The 27,286-nt window shown below is 29.0% G+C and overlaps 1 protein-coding gene and 1 pseudogene across 1 annotated transcript; both read right to left on the bottom strand.

Annotated features, from left to right (window-relative positions):
* Positions 1 to 399: 399 nt before the first annotated feature.
* On the bottom strand, positions 400 to 27,286 carry LOC145184000 (uncharacterized). The gene is made up of 14 exons (XM_090092466.1): positions 27,179 to 27,286; positions 26,685 to 26,917; positions 26,005 to 26,168; positions 24,040 to 24,219; positions 22,604 to 22,743; positions 17,295 to 17,517; positions 16,067 to 16,489; positions 15,414 to 15,761; positions 9,000 to 10,088; positions 8,523 to 8,684; positions 8,159 to 8,332; positions 7,707 to 7,785; positions 773 to 815; positions 400 to 662 (listed from the first exon to the last, which is right to left on the bottom strand). Exons 1-14 carry the CDS (start codon positions 27,179 to 27,181, stop codon positions 618 to 620), a joined length of 3,306 nt encoding a protein of 1,101 aa, XP_089948592.1. The 5' UTR covers positions 27,182 to 27,286; the 3' UTR covers positions 400 to 617.
* On the bottom strand, positions 10,590 to 13,296 carry LOC149886135 (uncharacterized; annotated as a pseudogene).

Genomic DNA, 27,286 nt, shown 5'->3' with positions numbered 1-27,286 from the left:
ATTCAAGTTTTACATAAATTGTCAAATCGAACAGAGCTTTATATTCAACTAAAATTTCTACAGAAATTTTTTTTTATAATTTATACTATAAATAGATTTTAAAAAACGGTAAAACTCTTACTTCGGAGAATATTAGACTAAACTTTTTCATGTTTGTGTGTACATTTATCGCATGTTACTCATCTACTTTCTTATCAAAAGGGTCCTAATTGGTTTGATCTTTTAAAATTTACTCCATTAAAGCTCGCGATAGCAGATGTTGACTGTGATAAAATTTCAGTTCACCGTGGATATCATTTGTGTTTTTTGTTCCTAGAACTTTACTTTGGGTGTTCTACTTTTGGAAAACGTTAAATTAAATTTTAAGAAAACACGCGCCGCAAAATCACACAGAACGAATGACTAAAAAACAAATTAATTTTTTATATATTTCCCCCAAAAAAATGACTTTCGTATAAACAACAGATAAATTACAAAGAAGTTAATAAATTTACACTTTAAAGGATTCTTCACTTCAAGGACTCACGCATTCAAATGAAAAAAGGTTTCTATCAGCAAGCAACCTTTCTATCAACGAGCAACCTTTCTATTAGCAAGCAACCTTCTATCGAAGGGGTTTAAATCCCTTTAAATGCTTGATTGATGGCTTCAAAAAATGCATCCTGCAAACAAATAAGAAGATAACCACTTCTTTAAAAAACTATTGGTCAATTTGAAATTGAGCAAAAAATTGTTTTAAAAGAATCAGGCGACACAAACAACTTTTAGCTACCTTTTTCATGTCTGTTTTCTTCGCTGGCGGACTGTCGGGAACGCTATTATCGAAATTAAAAAAAAAGTTATCGAAATAAAAAGAAAAAAAATATTCTAAAGCTTTTTATTATGTGACCCTGTTATCATGAAATCCAATATTGCCAACCTAGCTGACCCAAAAATGCCACTTATATGGGGTGATAGTGTACACATCCCAGGGTCACCTGGTGCAAATTTTGAAATCTTTTAAGTACGTCTGCGGGAAAAAAGTTTGAAGTTACAAAAATGGAAAAAATTTACCTTCTTTTTTGACATAGCAAAACTGCTATAAAATCCATACTATTAATCATAGACCAATAAAAATTGGTAGCAAAGTAGCCTACGTCAATACCAAGATTTGGGTAAAATTTTATCGCAATCCCTGCAGTATAACAAAAGTTATGGTAGTTTTAGTGTTGATTTTTTCACTTCCAGTGCAAGACTTTTCTGATTATAGCCTATTACAAGCCCCCAGGCCATAATGTGGCTAACACATGTGCTTTAGTTGAATATACCAACAACATTATAAAATAAGGATTTTCATGCTCTTACCAAAATTTTTGGTTTCGGGGGTCAAAACTGTTGTCCTTGATTGAGCCCTATTTACAGCATACGCACCTTTTTCTATATAAAACCTTATATGACAGTGCTATTAGTGCCCCATAAGCATTCTTTTAACTAAACCACTACCTTAGAAGTTAGTTCAGACATTTTAACAGATTTTTTGATGAAAATTGTAAAAAAAATCTTGACATTTTTTACTCTAGTAAATGTGCCCTTATTTTACACATGGATTTAGCCCTGAGGATTTGTGAGCAAAGCAAAGAAATGTGTTGAAAACCTTTTGCCTGTGATTTTTAACTGGGCAACACGTATTGTGTGTTGAAAAACCCATTTCATACATAAAATCAGCTAAAAATGCCTAGAATTTCCTTAATGCTTTGTTTTTAAAATCATTATCAAATGTACAAATTGTAAAGTTCAATAAATTTACACTATCAGTGAATTAATTTCTAAAATTTATTCAATTCTATTCTTTTCTTGTGATATCTTGGCACTCTTTAATTTATTTGACATGACATTTAAAGCACTGGTAAGTTTATTATTCTTAAAATGAATATTTTTTTCTACTCTATCATAAGATTTGCTTAAATTTAATTTCAAAGTTTTGAGTGTTTTAATTTTAGTCTTGTTCATTTTTTGTTTAAACAATGATTATAAAAAAAAAGGTTTTGCATAAGAAGAATTAACAACATCAACCCATCATCACTTGAATAAGAGCGTACATGATTAACTTGATTTTTGCTTTGGTTTTGAATGCTGTGACGTACATATCATAAAAAGTGAAAATCATAACAAAACTTTGTTTTTGTAGCACTGAACTGAAACATTTGCAGAAATATCCAAAATTGTTAAACCTTTCACTTGAAAATCGCTGTATGTGGTAAAAAATTTTGTTTTTTCATTTTTTATATTATACAAATTGTTAGGCTGAAGTAATAGGATTGATTTAGTTAAATATGTAGTTCTACTTGTAGCATGTTATTTATTTGAAATACACCTACTTGAGTCAATGTGACGTATATGTTAGTGTGTTAAATTCACATTATCAAAGACGGCAGGATTCTAAAGCTTATCATAATCTAGAAATCCAATCAAAGTAAATCTAGGCATCTCTTATGATGACATTACAGAGAGTCTGCTAGTAATTTTAATAATGAAATAACATTACCAGAAATCTTAATAATTGTCAATCATATTCTTCAATTTCATAATATGGCTCAATTTGTTTAGGTACACAGCTACAATTCACTGACTCCTACAATTCACTGACTCCTACAATTCACTGACTCCTACAATTCACTGACTCCAAATCAGTCAAGAAACCATAAGCAGACCAGAAGGTGTGTCTGCATGCTCTGCCTCCAAAAATGTGGCTGACAGATGATTGCTTTTCAAGCTAAAAGAGTTTGTTGCATTTACCAGATAAATCTTGATGTGTGTGACTCTTGTGTGCCTCAAGGTCTTTGTGAATCATGCAGAACTGCCTTAAAACGAAAAGAGGAAGGAAAGGATGTTGCTTTGCTAAAGTTGTTTGATTTCAAAACTATCTGAGTCAGAGCTAAAACATGTAGTCATGTGTGTGACTGCTTGATTTGCAAAATTGGACAGTCTAGGTTTCAAGAAAGAGCTAAACCTAATGAAAAAATGAAAATGAATCAAATACCAGCTGTGAGATACAGTACCTGCCTTAGTCCATTAGGTAAGGGATTACCACATCATTGTTCTCAGTTAAAGTTCAGGGAAAATATACCAAAATTGGCTTCATTAGATGCCAAAGCTGCAGAACAGATAGCATCCAATATGATTAAAAATAAGGTAGCATCTCCAAATGCCACAATTTGTTTGGCAAAAGCATCAGGAGGTCATCCACTCCCTGCTATTCCAGGTACAATGTCAGCAAAAGTCAATTATAATCCTATAATTTTGTAAATCATTAACTATAAAATGACAGTTTTTGTAATTTTTGTTTGCTGGAGTTAGTGAATGCAAATTTTTGATAGGGTCAAGTGCAGCAAGATCACATTCTGTCACATCAACACTGACAACTTAAGACCTCATCAATGTACAAATTAACACTGGTTTCTCCAACAATGGGATCAAAAAAACTAGTGAAAACTGTACATCAGTCATCAGACAAGAAGATGATTGAGCCCAACTTTTATGCCACTTTTCAAATGGCTAGTTAACAGCTGAAGGAGTTTTCTTACTTTTACAGACTTAAAAACCACAGATTCCAAAGGTTGTGACACAGCCCATGTTGTTGTTCATTGCAAAGATTTGTCTTTTCTGGTTAGTCAAGTCATTCAATCTAGAGAAACTTCAGGTGGTTACTTTGTCAAATTAGGCATTGATTGAGGCAAAGGTCTCCTCAAGTTTTGTGTCAGTGTTTTTGAGAGTTCCACAGAACAAGATAAGTCGAACTCACCACCTCAGAAGTAACTTTTGAGCTCCAGAGCAGCAAAAGTAACAAGTGTGAAAGGACAAATTCTTGTAGCAGTCTCTGAAGATTTGCCAGAAACTCATTCTAATATTCAAAAGGTCTGATCACTCATCAATGCAAACGCTCTGAAGTTGATTATTGCATATGACATGAAAGTTACCAACATTATTTGTGGACTTCAAACACACTCAAGCATGCACCCTTGTTGTTGATGTGATATTGACTCAAAGAACCTTGCTTGCAGAGGCAGTTTAAGAACACTTGGCTCAGTCAAAAGAAATCTCAAATCTTTTGAACAATCGGGTGGAATGTTGGCCAAGGCCAAAAAAAAAGTCAATTATCAATGGACCTAAGGATTGATTCTAGACACATTCCACCAACGGAGTTACACCTTCTTTTGGTTAATCAACTTTAAAATTGTCAAAATTGTGTGATCTGATACTGAAAAGTGGCTAGCCATGCTTCACATTCACCAAAGCCCATATCATGGTGGACACTTTGAAGGTAATGAATGCAGGAAATTGTTGAAAAATGTTGATGTTTTACAATGTCTTGCTGAAAAATTTCCAACACCCAAGTTCTTGCTGTCATTGAAGCTTTCAAAAAGTTTTATTTGGTTGTGAATTCATGCTTTGGAAATGTACTAGAAAAGGATTTTTCTTTCAAGATTGATCAATTTAAAGCCACATATTTGGCAATCCAACTTGGAAGCATCACGCCCAAAATCCACACAGTATTCCACAACATTAAGGGCTTTGTAAAGATGAAACAATTGCCCTTAGGACAATTCAGTGAACAGGCTGTTGAGACTGCACATCAAGAATTTCATTAGCATTGGTCACAATACAAAAGAAATAAAACCCACCCTGAATACAAAGGAAGGCTGTTCAGTTGTCTTGTGGATTTGAATAGCAAACACCTTTAGAAAATTATCAATAATTTTCATCCATTCAGCTTCATTTTAATGGATTAATATTACTTGTTAGAAGAGAATTTAAGCTCTTAAGTAACCAATTATAATGAATTATGGTCAATTTTAAAAAAACTACTTAAAACTTTTGCCAATCTTATGTCAAAGTTTAGTGTCATTTCAAAAATAGTAAGTGCTTTAAATGTCATGTCAAATAAATTAAAGAGTGCCAAGATATCACAAGAAAAGAATAGAATTGAATAAATTTTAGAAATTAATTCACTGATAGTGTAAATTTATTGAACTTTACAATTTGTACATTTGATAATGATTTTAAAAACAAAGCATTAAGGAAATTCTAGGCATTTTTAGCTGATTTTATGTATGAAATGGGTTTTTCAACACACAATACGTGTTGCCCAGTTAAAAATCACAGGCAAAAGGTTTTCAACACATTTCTTTGCTTTGCTCACAAATCCTCAGGGCTAAATCCATGTGTAAAATAAGGGCACATTTACTAGAGTAAAAAATGTCAAGATTTTTTTTACAATTTTCATCAAAAAATCTGTTAAAATGTCTGAACTAACTTCTAAGGTAGTGGTTTAGTTAAAAGAATGCTTATGGGGCACTAATAGCACTGTCATATAAGGTTTTATATAGAAAAAGGTGCGTATGCTGTAAATAGGGCTCAATCAAGGACAACAGTTTTGACCCCCGAAACCAAAAATTTTGGTAAGAGCATGAAAATCCTTATTTTATAATGTTGTTGGTATATTCAACTAGAGCACATGTGTTACCCACATTATGGCCTGGGGGCTTGTAATAGGCTATAATCAGAAAAGTTTTGCACTGGAAGTGAAAAAATCAACACTAAAACTACCATAACTTTTGTTATACTGCAGGGATTGCGATAAAATTTTACCCAAATCTTGGTATTGACGTAGGCTACTTTGCTACCAATTTTTATTGGTCTATGATTAATAGTATTTTATCTCATTCAAGTTCGAGTATTGTTTAATATAAGCCCCTGGTTAAACTTAAACCCATATGGAGAAAATCCAATGGATTCAAGTCAGGGGAGCTAGGCGGCTTTAATATCATCAGAGACATCCTCAACTCTTAACATAGAAATGCATCTGTTTGTACTAATGTTCTCGACCTAGTCAACAGTGAAATGCTTCTCATCTGAAAATTCAGAAAATCTTCTTAAACTTTTGAAGACTATGTTCCTACAGACGAAGATTAAAAAATTTTTTATCTTTTTTATCTCGAGGTTTGAGTCCAATACCCTTTTGACTGTAATAAATCATATAGTAATAATCAAACTATTCATCATATACAATTATACCATTTAAATAACAATTTATAATATTTACATAAACTATGTAAAACTGTTAGTTTTAATAATGAATTATACAGAAATGCTCGTAAATTTAGGTATAACAGTAATACATACATTGAATAATGAAATGGGAGTAAAAAACATTGCAAATACTGTTCAAATTATTTCTGGGAATGTCCCGAATTTTAAACATGAACATATTTAGATTTCTTGGTTAAATTAACATATCTGTTGTTTCTTATTAAAGTATTTATATTCGCTGTTTATTTGTAATATTAATTAAAGGTAAGATTGATTTAATTGTTAATTTAATGAAATATTTAAAAAAGTCATTTTACTGTAAAATTAAAACAAAGAAGGAAAAACATGCATTTGTTGATTAGACATAAGCTTGTTCTCCTATGATGATCAGAAATGCTTTATATTGGAAAAAAAGTAGGTGAAACAGAAAAGGAAAGCAACTGAGGATGAAGACAGATTTAAAAACATGCTGCTGTTGCCAACCCTTTTGTAACTTACAGCAATGTTAAAGATTTAAATTTAACTATTTCTTCAAGAATTGTATGTAGGTGGTTAATAAAAAGTAAATTAATCATCAAAAGACCAAGAAAAGTTCCCCTTTGGAAAAAAAAGCATGTGGTTGCTTTTGTTTTAAAAAAATAAATGTAGATTGGCCTGAATTAAAATGCCATAATATTTTGTGGTCTGATGAGCCAAATTATTTTAGTTGGGTTAAGTGGAGATAGAATATATGAAGAGGGCACTTAACTCTTCATACAAACTGCAATAGACTCTAAAAACTGTTAAACATGACAGAGTAAAAATAAATATTTGAGTTTGCTTTCCTTATTATGGCATAGGACCAATCTATAAGATTGATAGAATTATAGATCAAAATATTCATCTCAAAGTATTGATATGGAAGATATGCCACCTAAATAAGGTTGTATGCAGGACAATGAGCCAAAGCATACCAGTCTCAGAATGAAAAGTTTTTTTGTGGAGAATAGGATTGTAGTTATGGATTGGCCTGGACAGTCTCAACCCAACTGAAAACATTTGGACAGGTATAAAAGAGGCTATTTATTGTGAATAATTAAAAAATTAGCAAGTTATGGAATATTATCCTGAATGCTTGGAAAAATATTTCTTTAGAACATAGCCAAAATCTGATTAACTCTATGCTGAAAAGGTGCAAAGTTGTAATGAAAAACCAGGGGCATGGAATTAAGTGATAATTTTTTACTATTGTTTAATTACTTATATCATTTTGTTGTTAACAAAACAAATCATTTATAAAATTACATTAAAAAAATCAATACTACTATTATTATGTCCAACCTTTTATCTATATTTATATAAGTATAGTTAGTAAAAAGCAAAAGTTAAAAGTTTTCTACTAATTAATTTATCATCTCACATCTCACATTTAGTTCATCATTCAGTATTAAAACTTCATTTAGAGTAATTGCTTATATAAAACGAGATTAATTTGTTAATTTTGATCCCACTTCTATTAATTTGTCCACAACTGTATCTGTGCTATTTTGTTCAAGTTTAATTTTACAACATATACAAACAGTAGATAATACAATTTTGGTCATTAAGAACTGGGTCTAAAATGTATTAATATTTTAAAAGTTCTGTCAGCAACTTACTTGTCAGTGGTGTTTTTCAATTTCCCAACAAAAGATGCTGCTTTTTTTTTCCTTTCTTCTTGCATTTTTTGTTGTGATTCTAAAATAACATGAGATATATAACATAAGAAGTATAACAATGAGAAACATAACATGAGAAATATAAGATAAGAAATATAAAATGCAAAAAGTATTAAATAAGTTAAGATCAGTTTGTATTTTTAGTCAATATAATAAGTTTATGTGAATATGTTATGTTGAGTTGTGGAAACTAGACAAAAAGAAAAAAATTCTGGACTATTTAGTTCATTACTTGAGGCAAGATTAGTAACTTGGCTTAGGTTGCCTACCCAACCCAGGCATTTATAGTAACAAGCTTGTGATTGATTCATATTAATAAGCTCCTATATATACAATATATATGTTAAAACAAAATAAAGCAAATAAGATTAAAAGAAGAAAATTCAAACAACCTCTTAGGTTGGCTGCTTGCGTAAAACGCTTTGCTTGAGCAATCTGTTGTGGTGTTGACTTAACACTAGCCAGGCGATTTATATCTCCCATCCTCTGTTGAAAACTTAACTCGTTTGATCTCCCACGATCATAATCTTGCTTCATATGCTTACGCTTTATCTCATTTTCTTTATCTAAAAACCATTTGAATGAAATCAAGAAAACTATAAAGAAACATTAATGTAAACCAAAGTATTGAATAAATATAAAAAACATAACTCTTATACATAAATCTTTTTGAGCATTTTCATTATAGCATGTTTGAAAATTATTAGCTCTGTAGGTTTTAACAAATAATATATTTAAAGAAACAAAAAAAACAACCTTTATTTGGTTTGAAGCCATCAGTCTTTACTGATTCCTCATCTTCTTCTTCATTTTGATTAAAAACTGTAGTTGCTTGAATTTTAGAAGTTGTTTTGTTAACTGGTTTTAACTTTGTTTTTAAACCAAAACTTACTTTCATGTTTCTTTTTCTTTCCTCATCTAAAACATGAACAAGTTGATCATAATTCAAAGCTCATGGCAAGAAATAAAAATTTGCTGCTGTATGCTGTAGGTTAATATAAAAACTGAGGATTGAAAAAATATGCTGTAGGTTAATATAAAAACTGAGGATTGAAAAAATATGCTGTAGGTTAATACAAAAACTGAGGATTGAAAAAATATGCTGTTGGTTAATTTAAAAACTGAGCATTGAAAAGGCATTAATAAAATCAAATTAAAATATCAAAAAATTAAAAAATAACATTTCATACTTTTAAAAATGTTTTTTTATGATTAAAGAGTCAAAAGAGGTACCTTCTTCTTTCTGCTTTTGAATTTCAACCTTCTTCATATTTTTTTGTTGAGTATAATATTTGTTATATATATTCCAGCTATTTAAAAAATCAAACCGAGGATCTTCTTTGAGTTTAATTCCTTCCTCAAATTCATCACCATTTTTTGCTACATACAAAGCTAACCGATCAATGACAGGTTGGAGATCTGGTGGTGGGATAATAACATTAATATACATATTTTGCGTGGAAAAATGTTTTAAAGAATGATTTTCTTCTAGTTTAGTTTGCTTTTGAAGTAAAGGAGTTAGTAAGCTTGGAGATTTATCAGTTGTTGGTGTATATGTATTTAATAAATCTGAACTACAGGGCTCAGATAAAAAAGACTTATCAAAGTTTGAAGGAGTAATATTTATAGGAGGCTGTATAATCAATGAAGACTGAGAAGAGATATACGATTTTCCTGCTAATGGAAAGTTACTATTTAAAAACAAATCATTTGCAGAACAAATGTCTGAAGAAACCTTTTTAAGAATGCTTCGAGGGACATCTTGTGATGGAGATTTTCCTTCTTTATAGTTTAACAAATCATCATTTTGGGGAGAGGCAGGACTACCTTCTCTGAAATTCTTTTGTACATTTTCCTGCTGTGAATTCAGATTGAAATCATTAAAATCAGATTGAGAGTTATAAGATTGTTCTAGCTTAACAATATGAGGATTATTAAAATTATCTGTTTCACTTTCGCCATGATATAACCTGTCCAAAACTAAAGATGAACTAACATCTTTATGTTGATTTATTGTACTATTCAAAATTTGAGCAAGTAAGGAAGATGGCTTGTAACGATCTTTGCTAGAAAATATTTTGGAGTCAAACTTTTCATATTCTTGGTTAACACTATTTTCATTCTTAATAATGTCTGCATCTTCAGTATATTCATCAATTGTTGAATGATTTTCTGTATTAAAAGTATTTTCTACTGTAGAGATTTTATTGATAACACTCTCTGCTTGATAGATACTGGATGCTGCTTTTTTTTTTATATCTTCGATTGTAGGTGGAGGTGGCAATGGAGGAGGAGGTGGGAGATTTGATTTGCATTCTCTATCTAAGATAAAAATGAGAGTAAAACAACCATTAACAGACATACAATAAATATTCATATGTTGATTTCATTCAACTTTTATCTAATTCAAAGAACCTTAGGAAAGAATTTTATGAAAGAATTAGTAAGATTAAATATTGAAAAAGTTACCTGTTTCAAAGCATAATTGTTCTTTTAAAAGATGTTGTTTAGAACAACAATTGTTAAAAGTAATAGGTATGTATGTATGTATGTATGTATGTATGTATGTATGTATGTATGTATGTATGTATGTATGTATGTATGTATGTATGTATGTATGTATGTATGTATGTATGTATGTATGTATGTATGTATGTATGTATGTATGTATGTGTGTATGTATGTTAGGGGTGTCCAAAAAAAAAATTTTTTTTTGAATTAAAAGTTGCACAGTTTTAAATATTGTTTCTTTGATTGAAAAAAACTTCTGTGCAAAATCTTAGGTGTTTTGGATAATATTTAGAGGTTGCTCAAGGAAAATAAAAATTTACTGTGTTAAAAGCATTCGCCGCAACAATAATATTTAAAATACTTGAGTTATAGCTATGATATACCATTAATCATTTTCAAAAAATTCCTTAAATAATGCAAATAACATTCAAATGTTGCACTATTTACAAGATCAAAAGTTTAATCTGTAGCAACAGTGGCATATGTCATCAAGATGCTTTTGCAGCAATCTGGAATGCATTTTCTGTTGTCCTCAACAACTTGTATTAGTTTCTGCATTTCTGATTCAGTTTTTGTGATGGATTGATTAAATGTGCTCATAAGAGCAACAGAACGCTCAGCAGTGTCATTGATAACTTTAACAGATTTAACAATTGCTTTAGTATAATGAAATTCAGCTATTTCCTCCCAGGTCTATGGATCGGTTCCAGATAAAATGGTTACATCGAGACCAAGTGATTGCAAAGCAGCAGTTGATGATGATGTAATAAGCTCATGAAGTTGCTTCTTTTCCAACTTGTTTAATTCTGCTGCTGGACACTTTATACCCCTGACACTCCAATCAGCTTCACTTTGAATCATTGCTTCAACAATCAACTTTTTTTCTGTGTCACAAACCCTGTCAGAAAATAATGAAAGTGGAATCATTTCTGACCCAAGGTACCAAGTGTGATTTTGAAGCTTCTTCATAGCAGCATTTGAAATGACCTTGCTGATCTCAGAATATTGTTTAATTCTTGTGAAGAGCATCAGGTCATTTGCTGGAGCATCACTTGCAATTGGACAGGCAATCCATGCTGGTACATAGATATGAGCAGCAACGATACAAAATTTGCACAAGTTGTTCTGTTCTTTCATAGTCAGCTTGAATTCATTTCTTAAGAGGTATATCTTCATACAATAGATTACTTTAGCCATCCATCTAGCCATGTGATAAGCTCCCGGCATGTGAAAGCGATGCTTCTTGGTGGCATAGCCTGATAATGGAAAACCCAAAATTAAAAGGCACAGCTCAACAATCTCTTGTAGTCTTCTCTTGGTAAGTACGAAGAGTCATCTGATAAAAAAGGCTGCAGAAAGCAGCCAGCCTCTGATCTAAGTTGCTGAAGCTGTGGTTCAGCAAGATGGGTGTCATCTAATGGAGCATAATTGGTTTGATTTATGCTTGGCCAACACTTCTGAAATCATTCAAATAGAGCTATGTTGGGCCCACTGCTGGGTTCAAGCAAAACTGAGTATTTTTCCCCAATAATTACTTCATGCATATGGTGATGGCAAGCAAAGTAGAGAAGATTTTTCTCCATCAACTTCTCTAGCAAGATGCATGCACCATTTTTGGAACCTGTGTTTGACGCTGTTGTGTCAAAACACATACCAACAATATAATTTGCAACATTCCATATGGTCAGTAACTGGAAGGTTGCTTTTGCTTGTGTCAGTCCAGTGCCAGATGATATCTTTACAATACCCAGTATTTTCTTTACATTACAACCAGTCACATCAATAGCAATTCTATCAACATTGGACTTTGGATTTTCATAGTTGGTGCTGTCTCTCATCATCTTACCATCTAAAGATGATGAGAGACAGCACCAACTATGAAAATACAAAGTCCAATGAGTAAGATGATGAGATAAGATGATGAGATATACTCAGTTTTAATATACTCAGTTTTGCTTGGACCCAGGGAAATATACTCAGGGAAATATACTCAGTTTTGCTCAGACCCAGCAGTGGGCGCAACATAGCTCTATGCCATATGTTGTTTTTCACTTGACATAAATTTCTGCCGAATATAATTTTCAGTTAATGAACAGTGCATGATGCGTTTGCGGCGGACTGTTGACCTTGATAATGGTGTACTTTGGAGGTCCTCTCCACTTGCTCTAGCAATTGTAGCTGCCAATATAGTGAATTTTTGGTCAGATAAATTGATTCGATCAAGTGTGGGTGATACATCTGGAGAAGACAAAATTTCATTGAGAATATGTGGCTTTTTATTTTTAGGACTTTGTTCACAGTCAGTTGATTGGGTTACTAGTTTCTTGTGATAAACCGGAATTTCTATTTCATAATCATCATTGTCATCAGGAATGTCACTGACTTCTGTTGCTTTGCTATCACTATCACAATCAAGACTAAAGTGGCTACAGCTAGGGGTAAGGACAGCATTTGCTTTTTGTCTTCTCTCTTCCTCACTCTGCTTTCTTTTTGTTTCTGCTTGTTGACGCTCTGCTGTTCGCTTTTCTTGTTGAGATAATTTAACATCTTCTCCATCCATCTTCATCATACGAGCATTCTTTTGGTCTTCCAGAAATATTTTATCTTCATCAATTTTAGCTAGCTTGTTTGCATCCTTGTGTGAAATGTCAAACAGTAAACCTAACTTGATACTAAAATCTTTCTCTCTAGCAATCTGTGACATACTAGCTCTTCCTTTATTCTTTTTAATTAAATTATATTCATCAACACATGCTTTCACTTTTGATACAATATGAGGCTGTTAAGTCATTGGAATTCTGGCTTTTTTCCAGATGTGAGCTAAACCATTAGATGTTGCTTTTGCACTGGCTGGAACTGTTTGTTTCAATGCTTTGTGATAGTGGAAAAATGTCCTTAACACATCAACCATCGTTGGAAGGACATTGTTTGGTAGGTTCTTATCAGGTTGACCAATCAACCATATTGCAGTTCAATTACGTGTCAAAGGAAAATTTGAAGAACTTATCTTTTCACTCATTTTCAGCAACAAGCTAAAACTAAATGATACCAAATTAAACTCAACTTGAGAAATTAAATATTAATTTGCAAACATAATTTAAAACATGTGATCAATATTTCAATATGAATATGATGAAATCATAAGTATTACAAAACTACAAACACTAAAGTGAGTTAAGTCATCTAATAATATTTAGCACTAAAAAACAAGATATTAGCATAACAGCTACAATTTTTATTTTATAGGATTAAAATAAATAAGAACCTCAAAATCTTTAAATACTTCAGTTGTTCAGCAAAAAATTACAATTAATGAAAATGTTTTTCAATCAAAAACATCAGATGACACGATGGCTGCTTGTCACATGACTAAAGAAATTAGCTCATAAAAGACAATGGTACATCAAATTTGTTTAATATTTTTTTTCTAAATTGAACATGGAATAAAATTAGGAAATTATTTAACACTTTCGTACTGGAATTTATTTAGGCGATTTAAAAAGCGCAATAATATGCGACATAAACACTTAAATAGATGGGTTTCCTTACCAAATAAGTAAAATAAAGTATATATCATTGGAAAGCAGGCAAAATTTAGAATCCAAAAAATTAATTAAGAAAGTAAAAAACTATATATATATATATATTGTTATTTATGTATATATAAATAACAAAAATATAAATATAAAATATCTGAGGTGTACATATATGCGCCTTCGGCACGAAAGGGTTAAGGCGTAATGCTATTATTGTAAAACTAAAAGGCCATTGAGCAACCTCTAAACATTAATTTATTTTAATTATCTTTTGCACAGTAAATTTTAATGCCAATTGGCACAAAATAAACTAGTGTGCATTCAGATCAGAGAATTTTTTTTTTTTCCAGTGGTTATGTGAACACCCCTAATGTATGTATGTATGTATGTATGTATGTATGTATGTATGTATGTATGTATGTATGTATGTATGTATGTATGTATGTATGTATGTATGTATGCAGGCATGTATGACTATAAAACAAATATAGCTCCTAAGCAAATAGAGAGGTAAAAAGCTTCCTTGCTTTAATATTTTTTTAGAAACACTCTCAAGTGTTGCTGACCCATTCCAGAATAAGTAAAAAATTGTGAAGGTGTGATGAACTAACATATTCTGTAAAACTTTAAATTTTGTAAAGCTAATGTAAGACAGAGATCTGAAGATAGTCATCCTAGTATTTTTGCTAAAAACTATTCTGAAAAATTGCTAAAGTTCTTAATGATCTGAACCAGATAGATGATACTAGTTAGACATCAATGATGACCTATAATCTTAAGCTATGACTGGCAAGAGGGTAAGTAATAACAAGTCATCATCATCATCATCATCATCATCATCATCATCATCATCATCATCATCATCATCATCATCATCATCATCATCATCATCATCATCATCATCATCATCATCATCATCATCATCATCATCATCATCATCATCATCATCATCATCATCATCATCATCATCATCATCATCATCATCATCATCATCATCATCATCATCATCATCATCATCATCATCATCATCATCATCATCATCATCATCATCATCATCATCATCATCATCATCATCATCATCATCATCATCATCATCATCATCATCATCATCATCATCATCATCATCATCATCATCATCATCATCATCATCATCATCATCATCATCATCATCATCATCATCATCATCATCATCATCATCATCATCATCATCATCATCATCATCATCATCATCATCATCATCATCATCATCATCATCATCATCATCATCATCATCATCATCATCATCATCATCATCATCATCATCATCATCATCATCATCATCATCATCATCATCATCATCATCATCATCATCATCATCATCATCATCATCATCATCATCATCATCATCATCATCATCATCATCATCATCATCATCATCATCATCATCAAATGTTGAGGGTCTAAATAAATTGAATATCAGACAAAGATTGTAGAAATTTTAATCTGTAAATCAAACAGATTTATGAACATTAATACTATATCAATAATAGTTAAATCACTTTTTTTACAATAAAAGTTATTATAAAGATCTGAAACTTTTAATTTCAAAACAAATAATTACTTGATTCTAACTCAACACCAGGTGGCTGCAAGCTGTCATCTGAATCTTCTGTAGCTATAAGTGATGTTCTATACAAGGGCATTACTTGAGGAGGCAATAATGGACCAGGAGCTCTGAGTAGTCCTGATGGTCTTGGAAGCTCTGGAGTAGTAGTATGAATAGGTTCAGGAAGGGATTTATCAGTTGAAATATCAAATATTAGCTTTGGTGGTCTTGATATTGTAGCAGATTGTGGAGGAACTGTGGAAAAATTAGGTGGTGGAAAACCATAGCTCAAAGGTGGCTGCATTAGTGGGTTAATATTGTGTGTAGTAAAAATATTGTATGAAGGAGGTGGAGGTCCTAGCACTAGAAAAAAAGAAAGAAATTGTAAAATAAACAAAACAGTAAAAAATTTAATATTATTAGTATTATTTTTATGTAAGAACACATATACTGTTTTTTAACCATGAGTGTTTTTTAAAATAGTTGTACATTTTATATTAAGAGAAATGAATTAAAGGATTACTACTGATACTATAATTACTTAATTATTTTTTTCCCTAGCCCCACTTCAAAAAAGTACTTTAAAGAAAAGGATTTTTTTAATTTTAAAGTATTGTACAAAAAAAAAAACAAAGCAAAAAAAAAACAAAAACAAATCAAAATCATACTCATTGGAATATTATTCATCATGTGTGGCATGGGTGGGCATAACATTTCACCTTGCTGAACTAACTCAGAAGGATATCCAGGGTATCCAGGAAAAAAATTGTTCTCAGTATATGGGACTATTGGTAATGGTTCAGGTTCACTATCAACCACCTTTTTATCTACAGGAGCAGCGTCTGTTGACTCTTTTTCTTCTTCTTTCTCTGGTTTATATTTCATGCTCATATAAATCTTTGCAAGATCTTCTATTTTTCCAGTTGGTTTGGATTTAGGGACATAGTTAGTAATGGATGTTGAAGTAGTTGCAGTTTTATTAAGTGGCCGCCTATGAGCTTGAAGTAATGGATGAAGCTCATTTTCATTATCACTGTTGTCATCACTAGTATGAGAATCATCCTGTGATAATTCCAGTTTCTTTCCTTTCTCTAAAGTCAATGAATATATATATATATATATATATATATATATATATATATATATATATATATATATATATATATATATATATATATATATATATATAATATATATATATATATACACACACATACACACACATACATATACATTTACATTATTATTTTTTAAATTTTTAGAAATTTGTGTGCAGGGTGCAGCAAAAGATATCTTCCTTTTTAAATTACCGTGTTAACAAACAATTGGAGACAAAAATATAATTACAATATTATCAGGTACATAATTAAGAATTTTTATAGTTATGCATCTGATAAGTTTGTAGATTATGAATTGAAAATCACTAATTCAAACATAGAGATAAAACAGTAAACATTTTGCAAATGTCTAAAAAATTATTTTCATTATATACCATAACGTAATTTGCAACAGTTTTTAATCAAGTATTTTTATATCGGACTTATTTCTCTTAAAATGTCGGAAAATTAAGATTAATATTTAAAGTTAAGGAAAAAATCAATCTAAAGATAACAAACTAACGACAACAAACTTATTAATATTTAGATTTGTTACCTAAACAAGGTTTTTGTGTTAAACTAAAACAACAATGATTAAAAAATTTTAAAGATTTTCTATAACATTTCGATAACAACAAAAACAGAAAACATTTCTTTATGATCAAAGTTAAATTCGTTTTTATATTATCTATTACTAATGCATAAATCTTTAAACCAATTGCTTCTTTAAAAAAAAATGAAGCAAAAAACAACTAAATATAACCCTAAATATGATAAATTAGACAAAGATAAAACTCACCATTTACATCAGGCTTCTCTTCCTCTATCACTTTATACTCTCCACTTTTAATCTTTTCCAAAATGAATTTGTAATAAGGATTGAGCCAATTACCAAAACTTAGAAAATCAAATTGGGCATTTCCAGCTTGTTTAGCTTTAAGGACAATTTCCATCTGTGTACCTTGCTTACTGATAAACAGGGCAGTTTTTTCCAATATTGACTGCATTTTCTGAGTTTCCGGCTAAATTTAAAAAAGACAATTTTTAAGTATTAAAATGGAAAGACAATATATTAAAAATATAAAGATAACAAAAGATAAATAAAAAAGGATTTTTATTAACTAGAAAACTATCAAATATTGATAAACAAATGAAATTAAACCATATTACTCAAAGTGTAAACACAAATAGTTTCGAAAATGTACAAAATAACTTAGACTCTTTCCTAGTGCTTAAACTACTTAAATATTAAAAACACTTACCTGACCTAACTGACACCATAACTAAACTTAAAATATATACTAAGGTACTTACCGCTTTACCACTTAGTGATTATACCTTATCAATATCTAAGGACTAGAAAATCCTTATTAAACCAAAAAATCGAATCTTCTATTTGTCTATATATGCAAAATAATAATTCTTGTTTTGAGAGTTCTCCTCATATATCAAACACATTATTGTATTGTCATTTATTAAGTAACAATACAATAACAAAAGGATTGAATTAGATAAAAGAATGATGTAACCAAAGGAGATATAACATCACAATGACATCACAATGATAGGCAGCATGATGATTGACAACCACAGAATGCTTTCACTTGAAGCTGTAGTATGATCATAACCATTGAGAATGCTAGAAGTGTGATTGGAGGTAATAAACGAAAAGACTGTTACAACAAAGAAAACCGTAATTCTTGCACTAATAACTTGTTTTTAACCATCATACTTTATAAATGACATTTTCTCTGCAGTGTAACAAGTTCCTGGCTACTACATCAGTGAATATACATCATATCATATATATCTCATATCAGTTGAACATATTATATTTTACATTTATGCTTACCAACTTTTTGACTTTTTTTTTTTACATAAATAAAATAGTTGATAAGAAGATTCTTTGTAAATAAGAAGTTAGTTAATGATATGAAATAAATTAATCAATATAAAACAACTAAATAAATAAAAATTTGAAGAACTGTTGGAAATTTGAAAACTGTTGGAAAGAGTGCTAATTTTAGAAAGAAAAAAAACAACAATTTTACTTATTGCAACAACAAACTCTATTTTTTAATATTTTTTTAAAGATACTCTAGTTCAAAACATTACTCAAATAAAAATGATAAGATCAATAAAATGGCTAAAGTGAATCACTTAGGACACGCATACTTACCAACATTATAAACCAACAATAACACCAATTGCATTTGTCTGAAAAAATCTCTAGAGGTTCAATTGTAAGTAATCTCAAGAACAGCACTAACTAGCAAGGTAAAAAATTTTTGGAATGGTTTTATTTTGCAATAGAGAAACTAATTTTATGAGTTCAACCATGTGTATACAATGAACAATTTATTGTATTTACAATTATATTAACCATATCAATAAAATAAAAGTTATACCAATCAATAAAAATGTGATCAAAGGGAGATTTCCATTAAATTTATTTTGTTTCCATTAACTTATTCAATTTAGCAAAAGACTTTCTGACTTGGCTGTTAGAAACATCACTTTGAAAAGGCTGTAAGCTTTTTAGGTTGTAAAACGGTTAAATTATTTATAATTTTTTATAAAAAACATTTAACTTCTAAATAGCAAACTAATGAGAATGGAGACAAGTTTAATAGATTTTACTCATGAAATAGCTGATGAAACACTCAAAGTAAACTTTTTAATATCTTTAACTGTATTTTTTTTTCTCATTACAGAAACAGCCATTCGGAGAAGATTGTTTTTTCAGAGAAAATTTCAAAGAGAACTTTCTGTAACTGTATCTCTTTCAGTGAAAATTATTTTTTCAAAGAAAAGGTCAGAAAATGTTAGCCTAAAAAACAAATATAGAATTAAAAATATCCACAGTTAGATGATATTGATCAGGAAGATAAAAAAAATAGTTTATGGGGATAAATAACCAGAAGAAGTAGAAGATCATTATAAGATTATTATTATTATTAATTATTATTATTATTACTATTATTATTATTATTATTATTATTATTATTATTATTATTATTATTATTATTATTATTATTATTATTATTATTATTATTATTATTATTATTATTATTATTATTATTATTATTATTATTATTATTATTATTGATAATACTGATATAACAATACTAAAAAAGGGGACATTTTTTATGATACAAATAATTCACAACAACTGCAAGTTTTGTTAAAGCTGTAAAGGATCTACCATATATCTACCATATATCTGTAGAATATCAATTATAAATTGAGATCCTGCAAAATAAATAAATGGGATGAAAAATATAAGAATGTTAAGTATAATATTTGTATAATGCATAAAAATTTTACAGTTATTGTGTTTTGTTTAATGTTTGTTTCTGTCAAAATTAAACATAAGTTTTAGTAGAGAAATTTAGCACCATTAAAACTTTAGCGGGCATTAAATGTTGTGGAAAGAAATATTTTATGCAATTTCCCCCCCATTCACAAAGCTAAATTCTGTTAAGTAAATTCTTTATTCAAATCTTTTTAGTATGTTCATAGCAATCCTAATGGGGCTTATTTAACATCTTAATTTTTAGAACTGGGTTTTAATAGAAGAAACTGAAAATCATTTCAAGAAAGATTTTAAACAAAATAGGATTTCTTTTTTATCTAAGAAATATAATTTACAAATATAAATCATCAAATTATGTTTATATATTTTCATCATCACCTCATCATTTTCAATAACCATCCTATAGAGCTACATCAGGAATATCCTTTTTATCAGCAGCTTTTTTGCAGGGCTGACCATTCTTTAAACAATTTATTTGTTCATTCTGTCTTTCATCAACTGGTGATGCCAAAGTACAGACTTCAAAGGAATTATGAATCATATCAGATGATAGATTATTCCAGGCTTAACAACAATAGTCCATTCTGATGGAGGATTTTGTTGCCAAACCATCGCTGATCAAAATTTTTAGGGAATTACATACATAGATACTTATATCTGTGTATGTAATCAAATCATAAATTTAAAAAAAAAAAAATATTAAAGATGAATACTTTTTTAAAATTTACTATTTTTTTTATCTTGAATATTAAAATATCTATGAATATTAAAATTCTATTGGTTTTTGTTACTTGATCAAATTGCCATTGCAATGATTGCTCAAATAACAGTACTGCTTAAAATCATTTCCAGTTTGTTTTGAGAGTTAAGGCAAGTGTGAGTGCCAGGTAGAAGCAAGTATTACAAATTGTTATCTTCATTTTACTAATCTCTAAATCCAAATGTCCCATCTTTGCTTTTGCTAAGGAAGCAATATTGGTACTAGAATTATCTGAAAACAAGTTGCCATTGTGCAAAAATACTCTTTATGACCACTAGAAAGCTAGTAATTAATTTTAGATTTTAAACTAAAGATGTAAAAAAATGTTAAAGTAGTTTGTTTCAGAAACTTTTAAACAGTTGCTCATTATCTACAACAGGATTGTTACAGCAATTTGTTTACTAGGACAAATTGACTCACAAAATCTTGTTGTAGGAGCCATCCATGGAAGAATTAGTTTCACAGACACCACAACATTTACCACTTATTTGAAAGAATTAAACAAAGTTTTGTTTGTAATTCTTTTATTTCTATCATCTCATATTTTACATTTCAATCATTTGCTAAATGAATAAATAAAAACTCAAATTTATAAGAAAAAAAAAAATTCTGGATTTTTCCGAATTATGCGACAGATCCACAACCTTTTTTATTAAACTTGATTTTTTATTGCTTTATTTTTTATTGCTTTAACATTTATGAGCTTTTAATCATGATGTTTTTAAAAACTTGCTTAGAAAACTCTCTTGATGAACATGTCTCACTACTCAGACAGCATCTTATTATCTACATAGCTAGCTCTAATAACGTATTAGCTACATAACTGTAATAACAAACTAGAATTTTAAATTTAGTTTTCATCTAAACAAACTAAAAAAACACTAATAGCAACATAGAAGAAAAGAAAAACAAATCATGCAGGTTAAAATAAAATCCAGATGACAAAGCAGCTTTTTTTCATGAATCAGTTACTACTTCTGCTAAACTAACAGTATGACATGAAATGTTGTTGGCTTGTTCATTTTCCCCTTTAAAAAGAATGATTCTATCAGAGAAAAAATGTTTTTTTTTTTAAAAGTACTGAATTTTTTAACACTTTGTTTAATATCAAGATTTTGATGTTATGAATCATAGTACTAGAGTTATTACGATCCATGGCTTCTTAATTTTTTACCCTTTGTTACATATCAGCTTAATAATAAAAACAGCCGATTGCATTTAACATGTTGAGCCTTCTGATAATAAACAGAAGTTTAGCATTAACACAGAAAAGAAATTAAAGTTAAGAAGAAAAACTATTTTTTTAATTTTTTATCTTTATCTTGTAAATAAGGTGTTAAATAGACTGCCCAAATTTTGACAATGACCCAAAACCAGATGACATTAGTTTGGAAACCTTCATTAGTTCAAAAAACCATTCTCTCTGTTTGCTGTTTGTCTTTATACCATGAAAAGCCACCAAATCTATGAAAAAATCAAGACTCAGAAACAAAAAATTAACAGAAAGATATTGTAATAGAAATAGTCATTGAGAGAGAGATAAGGGTAATCATATTTGTTATTTGCTCATACCGGAAAGTTCTTCAGCACTATTGAAAAATAATTCTTCAGCTTGGAAGTTAAGGTTGGTTTAGATTTATAAATTGTTTAATAAAAAAATTAAAAAAAGAAAATTTGCTTTGATTTAAAAGAATTTAAGTTCACTAACCTTATAAAACCTTTTGTCTTGTTTTGCTTTGATTAACAAATTAAAATCAGTCTTGGATGCAACTTTGATAATTCCAGCAAAAGAGACATTCAAAATTTAAACTACAACTTTTTTTTTTGATAGTCTGTTTTTTGATGGTTTGTTTTTCCACAACAAAAATTATTCAACTGTAAATACCACCATTTTTTTATTATTATTGTTATTATTTGAACGCGCTATTGGCCTCAAGGAGGCTGTATTGTTTTTTGTTGTTGCATTTAAGCAATATCAAACATTGAAAAGCACAGCAAAACACAAGTGAGTACGATAACAATATATACGTACCACTTCCATTCCAGCAGGAATTTTGAGACCTTCTGGAGGTACAAATTTATCAAGTGCTTTTTGAAAAGTAGCAACAGGTGTTTGAGCAGATGTTGGCTCTGGAGGAGGAGGAGGTCTTTCATAGTCATAACTTTGCAAACCTTAAAATAAGTTTTGATTTTAAAGTTCACCAGTAAAACTGTGTTAAGTATTGAAATTGGAAAAAGAAAAATAAAAGTAAAATATTTATAAAAACTTGCCCATATTAATATTTAACTTGTGCTCATTGTGCTCACTATTTAAACAGGATTAAGGCAACACAAACCACAGGATTAGGGCAAGAGCTTATGCAACAAAAATCACTTTTTTATGAAAAAAAAATTGTAAGATAAATGTTGATTGTTTTTAAGGTTATTCTATAACAATTTGCATAATAAAAATTTTTTAAATCATAAAGTGCCTTAATCTGGGAAAATTTCTAATCCTTAAATAAGGTTTATACAGAAAGCTGCCAATAAAAGTAATAAAAAGTAAATAAAACATTGTTTATTATTTAAACTTAGTTAAAAAAAAAAAAAAAAAGGAAAGAAAAGAGAATGCTGATAAATTAAAATACAGTAAAACAAGTAAAATCAAAGTAAAAATTAGTTAATTGAGTTTTAATAAATAACTAATTAGACTTTGATAAATAATTAATTCAATTTTTAACCCAATTGATTAATTTTACTTTTTATTTAGATTTATTAATAATTTTTTTGTTAAGTTTGACTATTTTAAAAAATAACATTTTGACTTTTGAAAGAGTTTAACTTTTTGAAAGAATGATATTTTCAAAATCAAGCTTCAAAAGAGCTTGTCGTTTTTTTAAAAAAAAAAACATTTAGACTCTTGAAAAGTCCAACTATTTGAAAGTAAAAACTTTATAAAAGATCAAATTTTTCAAAAATCCAAATTCAGAATTTGAAAAAACTTGAGGCAGTGGATCTCAAACTAACATTAAGTATTGGTAAGAAGATTGTTAAGATTTTTCTGCTAGTAAAAATACAAAAACATAGCCAAAGTAAATTATTTTATTTATTAGTAATATATTTCCCAAAATATTAGAAATAATTATTTAGTAGTATTTTTTTAAGATGAAATACTTTGAGGTTATTTTTAAAGAAGATTGAGCTGAAAGTTCTAGTCTTTATATATTGACATGGAATAACCCTCAACTGACTTCATCCTACTTTTGAAATATTAACAAAAAAAAATGTTGCACTTTGCAACATGTAAATCAGTTAACTTAGTTATAAACTAAACCAACTTATATACCACAATATGCAGTAACTTTTGATATAAGTCTTAAATTCACATTGTGCAATACATGTATTTGAACCCTGTTAAAATCCTTTACATAAAATGCTTTGTACTTAAATCCTTCAAAATTCTGAGAGTGTAACAAAAATGAAACTTACTAAGAAAATATGCTTTTACATTTGGATCTTCCTTATCATATCCATAATAATGACAATATTGATTAAATGGACTGTCAAGCTGTAGCTTTCCCTTACTGGTTTCATCATTGTAAGAATACTCGATAGTCTGATATGCAGTATGTGGATTGTATAAGTTATTGGTTCTCTTTTCTTCCTCTTCTGAAACATAAATATTTTTATTTTTTGATAATTTGTAACATTTACAACTTCATAATCTCTCAAAGAAATTCATAATCAAGTACCTCTCAAAATACTTTTTAGATACTTTGAGATTTATACTTAGATTTATAAAAAAATAAGTTACTCCATATCTCTGATAGTTTACTCCATTTTTAAGGAATATAATTAATGCTAACATTTATCATCATAAATATATCGCTAACTTGTCAACATTGAAAATCAAAAATACATAAATTTAATTTAAATATGTTGTCTTAAAAATTGCCTTTGAAAAAAATGTTTAAAAAAATTCAAGTGAATCATTGATTCGTACATTTTGTTTTGTTTGATGTCATGCTTTTAAGTTTAAATGGAATTTCAAAATAAATGTAGTTGATGCTGTACACCCAATGGAAGTTAAACTTTGTAACTTTATATTTTATGTATAATCATTTATCTAATGAATAATAATATATTCTTTAACTATTATTGTATTTTTAGCACAAAAACTTGTTCTTTTGTGAAAATCGTATACAAATTGTCAATCTAGTTTCTGTTATCCAATAATTAGCATTATTTGAATTGTTATTTTAAAGCAATCAATCTTAGTTATAGCAAATAAAGATATAAACTAAAAGACGCTTTCAATAAAAGATAGCATCTTCACTTGTTGTTAACATATCTGTGCTTAACTCTAAACCTTCAGAAACCAGAAAAAATATTCTACAAACTCTCATACAAAGTCCAGACAAGAGCAAGAAGAGAAAAATTTTAACATAAGCCCCAAAGCCATGGAAAATTAGAAAGGCAGCTAAACAGCTTGAAGTCTCAAAAAGCACCATGAAAAAATTAAGAACATTAAAAATGTGTAAATGGATAGTAGGATTATATTTCAATATCATCATACTATCCATTTACACATTTCATATTACATGATTTAATTTCAATTAGATTAGAAAATATATACCATGAAATCTAAGATACAATTGACTACAACAGATAGTCTAGAGAATATTCACAGATAAATATTGAATATATTGAATATTGAAGTGAGACTGGTTTTTAGAAATTCATCTGAATGATGAATGTCATAATCAATGCAAAAATAATGACACTTTAAGCAATGGTTTAAAACAGATAGAAGTTGCCTAATTCACAAACCCTGAATGTAAAAGTTGATTTTAAAATAAAATTCTGGCAAAATAGCTGGCAATTTCATATCAATAAATTGTATTTATGTATGTATATATATATATATATATATATATATATATATATATATATATATATATATATATATATATATATATATATATATATATATATATATATATATATATATATATATATATATATATATATATATATAGACAGATAGATAGATAGATAGACAGACAGACAGATAGATAGATAGCAGCATCATAAGAATAAATCCATTTATAGTTAGCAATGCCAAATTTAAGGGCTTAAAAAAGAAACAACCATAAAATGAGATCATGGTATTTTTGGTAGTTTTTCAGAGAATTACACAATTCTCATTCAAGATGAAATACAATTATATCAATGGAACAGTCAGCAATGTGCATTACCTTTGGTGGTTATTTGGTGGTTAAAGAAAAACCTAATAGTGGTATTTCATGTGATTTTTTTCATTTGTTAATGTTTTAAACAATAAACTTTACTAAGAAATATTTATTTTGTGTTTTTTAAGTGTCAATTTAAAAAAAAAAAAATTCCTAAAAGAAAAATATAAACAAAAGAAAGTAAGAAAAAAAAATTTAAAACCTTTTAATATATCTTCTGTGATCATATCTTTGTTTAAGCTCATGTATCTTTCCTCATCACATATTCTTTCAATCTCCAGTTCCTCTGGAGTAAAAGATTTATTTGAAGCTGTGTTACTGAAATCAAACTCCTCAATATGGTATAAATACCCACGACAATCATACCTATAACAACCATAAGAACATTTTTAATATAAGTATGTATGTATGTATGTATGTATGTATGTATGTATGTATGTATGTATGTATGTATGTATGTATGGATGGATGCATGCATGCATGTATGTATGTATGTATGTACACCTACTATACCATCCTTCTTTAAAGCATCAAAAAAGAAAGTTTTACCATACATATTGCCCCCTTAATGAAGAAATAAACTAAACTAATATTTTTTTATTATGTTGGTTTAAATACAATAACATTTTTAAATTTCAATTACTTGCACTCTGTCAGAACAAACCAAACTAAAAGTATATTTAAAAGACTGTGCATTATTTTATTAGAGCCATTAAAATGTCAATTTTTTAATATTGAAATTTAAATTTAAAAGTACTCTCCTGAACAATATTTTTTTTTTTATAACAATTAGGTTAATTTTGCATTAAGGGATGGTATGTTCCATAGACAAAAATTATTTGGGAAAACATGAAAATTAACAAACATTAAATAAAAATTCACCTGTCGATTAAAAGTGTCTTATCTCCCATCCATGGAATCAATGTTTCCCCTTTATTAACTGACTCTGCCAGTTCATCATCACGAAATAATTTACATTCATAACCAAAAACTAGTAAATTATCATACTTTATTGCAGTCTCTGATTGGTAGTTATCATGTGGTCTACGGGAACGAGACGAACTATGAGATTTTCTTACTTCATCTTCAGGATCATATAAGATCGACATGATTTTCTACATGATAATAAAATTAAAATATATCAAACTACAAAGTTATTTGATCATCTTTTATTTTTGTGTTCAAATCCAAAACTTTGTTCTTTTATCAAAAACAAAAGTTAAAAAAAAAAGTCCATTAATTAACAGCAAGCGAACAAAACGCAACTTGAATGTATTTTAGAGTTTATTAATATAAATTTTCAAAATGAAAAAGTAGAGATTCCCAAGAATGAAATTAGTTCGCATGTATTGCAAAATAAGTAGATAAGTTGGTACCATTTTTATTTTCAAAGAAATTTCCGCAATTCGGTTCAATTCCCGATTAGCTAAGGTTCGTTCTAAAATATCAACATTTTTTAGCTTAGTCTCTCTGGAATAAATTTT

Source organism: Hydra viridissima, unplaced genomic scaffold (genome assembly GCF_058129835.1).
Source record: "Hydra viridissima isolate aposymbiotic clone 2 unplaced genomic scaffold, HvirCarnegie_v1 scaffold_7, whole genome shotgun sequence".
NCBI lineage: Eukaryota > Metazoa > Cnidaria > Hydrozoa > Anthoathecata > Hydridae > Hydra > Hydra viridissima.
The sequence above is the reverse complement of the archived record's forward strand: the minus strand, read 5'-3'. Positions and strand labels throughout refer to the sequence as shown.